This window comes from Mchenga conophoros, linkage group LG16 (genome assembly GCF_057382185.1).
Source record: "Mchenga conophoros isolate Kocher_MC1m ecotype Shallow Benthic linkage group LG16, M_conophoros_male_GT1.1, whole genome shotgun sequence".
Taxonomy (NCBI): Eukaryota; Metazoa; Chordata; class Actinopteri; order Cichliformes; family Cichlidae; genus Mchenga; species Mchenga conophoros.
In genome coordinates, this window is record NC_140541.1 from 4,332,768 (window position 1) to 4,336,399 (window position 3,632).

The 3,632-nt window shown below is 35.1% G+C and overlaps 1 protein-coding gene across 1 annotated transcript; it reads right to left on the minus strand.

Moving 5' to 3' along the window:
• Nucleotides 1-1,554: 1,554 nt before the first annotated feature.
• On the minus strand, nt 1,555-3,384 carry LOC146556120 (uncharacterized). Its single transcript, XM_085249417.1, has 5 exons — nt 3,319-3,384; nt 2,976-3,152; nt 2,679-2,786; nt 2,353-2,560; nt 1,555-2,179 (listed from the first exon to the last, which is right to left on the minus strand). Exons 2-5 carry the CDS (start codon nt 3,149-3,151, stop codon nt 1,715-1,717), a joined length of 957 nt encoding a protein of 318 aa, XP_085105543.1. The 5' UTR covers nt 3,152; nt 3,319-3,384; the 3' UTR covers nt 1,555-1,714.
• Between the last annotated feature and the right edge of the window lie 248 nt (nt 3,385-3,632).

Below are 3,632 nucleotides of genomic sequence, written 5' to 3' on the forward strand. Positions count from 1 at the left end.
TCCCTGAAGACCAACACAGAGAGACTGAGGAGGAGCTTCTTCCCGCAGGCGATACAGTCTCTCAATCACACCACCACACAGTACTGACCCACACATATGGTTCTTACACACACACTGGACTTTCTGGACTTTGTTTTCACTTCATTACTTAAATCACGCTGCTGTTATTGTGTATATGCTGCTGTTATTGTGTATATATTTATTTATATTTCTTCATACATTCTTATATAGTTCTATATTGTGTATTTTGTTGTACAGTTATTTTATTTTCAACTTTAATTTATATATTTTATCTTATTCTCCCAGTTAAATTTACCCTTCATTCTAATTTGTGTTGTACAGTTATTTCATTTTTAACCTTAATTTATATTTTATTCCTTCCTAGTTAAATTTACCCTTTTTAATTTTTCATATTTATTTCCTATCTTATTCATAGCCTTTTCCTTTTTTGTTTTCTTTAGGTCACGAGCAGTTGTCCAAGCATTTCACTACATATCGTACTGTGTATGACTGTGTACGTGACAAATAAAATTTGAATTTGAATTTGAATTTGTATAATATAATACAGATACATAACAAATACACTCCAAAAACAGAAGAATCCTTGAAATGCACAAATGTACAAAATATTAATAAAAAACTATAAAAATGGAGGCAACTTTGCCTGTGGTACAATGTATACAATGTATGAAAAAATCTTTCTGTAATGCAACCGTTCTCTGACTTGTATCCCCATGTGATGTCTGTGTTGTGTGTGTATGGTCGGGGGGCGGGTTCATTCCACTGCAGGGCAACCTGCTGCAGATGCTAATTTACTAATACTACTGTTACAATAATACTGTTGTAAGATTTATGAGTTTCATGCTTGGTACTTGGGAGAGCTTGACATTTTCTCAGGTGGTACACACTGTAAAAAGTTTGAGAAACACTGATAATGTCACGGTTCTGGGTCATTTTGACCCAGCTTTTTCAGTTTTTTATATTGGTACCACTTTACAATAAGGCTCCCCTTATAGATGCTAATAAATAGTTTATAGCTATATTATTAATTAATCTGTAAATGCTTTATAAACCATTATTAATGGTTTATTATGCATTAGTTAAGGGTGAGAAAGAGGAAAAAAACTGACCGGTTTCTTGCCAAATAGTGAGCCAAATGTGTTCACCTATATATTTCATCTAGAAGTGCTATATTAAACATTTCAGACTAAGTTACTATCCTGTAAGCACAATCAGCATTTGTAAACATATTTTTTTATCATATAAAATTGTACTTCGGAAATGCATTATAAATATCCACAACTATCAATCGGAGCTTTGTTGTAAAGTGTAAAGCATAAAACCATTTATTAATGAATAATAAATATTTATAAATGCCAAATGGGAGCCTTATCGTAAAGTGTAAAGCATAACACCATTTATTAATCACTAATAAACATTTATAAATGCCAAATGGGAGCCTTATTATAAAGTGTAAAGCATAACACCATTTATTAATCACTAATAAACATTTATAATTGCCAAAAGTGAGTCTTAAATGTATAATGTCACGATTTTTTTACACTTAGACCTAAATTACAATCAGTGCTTGAAATAACATTTAACTACTGTCAAAAATGGCAATGTATTGTAAGAGTAACACATGTAACATTAAATGTGTTTTTTAAAACACCAAACAGTCACCCACTCCAAAAAAAGTTCATGCCAGACTGGTTCAAACTGGAAATATTTTTTGTATGTCCTTAAATAAGCGTCCCAGTGGTCCATCAGGGTGTCGCGAACCAAGCCAAGATGACCACTCAAGAACCATCAGGTGTTCCTCCAGCAACTTCTCAGTGCGATTTCCTCTTAGTCTACGGACATGTCCTTTGATGGTCATCCAAGCCCTTTCGATATGCTGTGTATGACTGCCAGATTGAGGATCTACAAACCACCTGCTGTGATTTACAGTGTAATGTCTGTACCCTATGTTTGTCAAAACATTCTTGTAGGCTCTCCACTCATCACTGATAATGGCACTACCCAACTTAGCATGCTGTCTGATCAGAGGAACAAGGTGGCGCCTTGATCGTTTTTCAACAAGTTTTAACACGAGCTTTCGCCTTTTGTCTTTAATTCCCATCATTCCAAATACCCATTTCTTCCTTTTCCATGCATTTCCAAAGCGTCCACGTGCATACTGAAAACAAAAAGAATAAAATTAAAAAGAATAAAATTAAATATCTACAAAGAAACATTCAAAAGGATGGTTGCTTCTACTAATTTTTTTTACTTATGGTAAAGGTTTCCATGTTTAGAGGACACATTCAGATCTGCATTGATTCTAACAAACCTGTCTGAGAGTTTACCAACCTTTCGCTGATGACGGAGACAGCTTTCATCTATAACCACAAATTCTCTGTCACCACCAAGACGGTGTCCATAGTTTATTCTGTGTCTTTTAATTGCACGTATACAAACATGTCGAATGTGTCTTGCCATGCTACTTAGTGTTCTGGAGCTGCCAGCCACTTCATCATCGATCATATCTATTTGTCTGAGCCTGAGCCCTTGTGAAAATCTGTGATAGAAATTGAGGCAATTATTACTTACTGAGGCCCTAATTTTATTTCACAAGTCTCGTATTGGTGTTCAATTATGAAAGGTGCATTGTTATTAATGTCTACATCTACATATACCTGTAAATGAACTTCATCCAACTGAAAAGAGATGTTTTTGATTTCTCAAAGAGGGAGCCAGTTCTAATTGTTTTGGAAACTCTCCTATGACTTGCTCTTTTGCAGCACCTGAGAACATATCAATGAGTTAAGTAAAGAAATGGACCCTTAAACAAGAGCATTAATTGAAAAGATAATCACAAAATTAAGTATGAAGAAAATAATAATGAAAAGAGGTTAATGCTCCCTCTTGCATTGATAACTGAAATATTTTGTTATATTTACTACATGCACTACATTATCATGCATTATACATACCACATATATTGGTCTTTCTTCACCACGGAAATCATTTTCATCTTATGGTGACAAACAGGACATCTAAGCTTCTTTTTTAGCAGGTGTTTCTTCTGCAGCCATTTAATGAGCCTTAGTGCCTTATATTTAGTTTGTTTTCCTTCTATTCTGGCGCGCAATCTCATTCCCAAAGACATTCTGGTGGAAAAAAATGAGTAATTTATTTTATTATCACCTCGAAACACCGTAAAATACTCTATGGGAGTCTAGTGCAAATCGGTTCAGAGTTAAAGAACTTCACATGCTATATAAAACAAACCCTATAATCAAAAATAGTCCCACGCAAAAGAGAGGATTGTCTCACCTGTTATAATGTATCTCCGACTTTGTTATGTAGATCTAACCCGCTGGATTCATGCTAAAAAAATATATTCTGCTGCCAAAGGGAGGGAAAACAAATTTAATTTAAACGCAGAGGAGCTTATACAACCATCCAATCACAGTTAACTTTATTAAGGAAAGCCCCTCCTCTCAGAGCGCGACAGGCAGTGGAGCGCTCTGGAAGGTCAAGCCAAAGGGGCACGAACAGACACACTGAAGGCGCTCGTTCAAGTTGCTGCACCATGGATGGAGCAGAAGATAAAAATTTGTGTGCGTCTGCGACTTACACAGTTAGCA

Bases quoted from the DNA above. Each gene is read 5' to 3' on its own strand.
- LOC146556120 (XM_085249417.1), bottom strand. From the start codon at position 3,151: ATGTCTTTGGGAATGAGATTGCGCGCCAGAATAGAAGGAAAACAAACT. The intron at 2,561-2,678 runs GTATATGTAGAT...TTTCTATCACAG, and splicing joins TGGATGAAGTTCATTTACAG to ATTTTCACAAGGGCTCAGGC. The intron at 2,180-2,352 runs GTTGGTAAACTC...TTTTGTTTTCAG, and splicing joins GTCTCCGTCATCAGCGAAAG to TATGCACGTGGACGCTTTGG.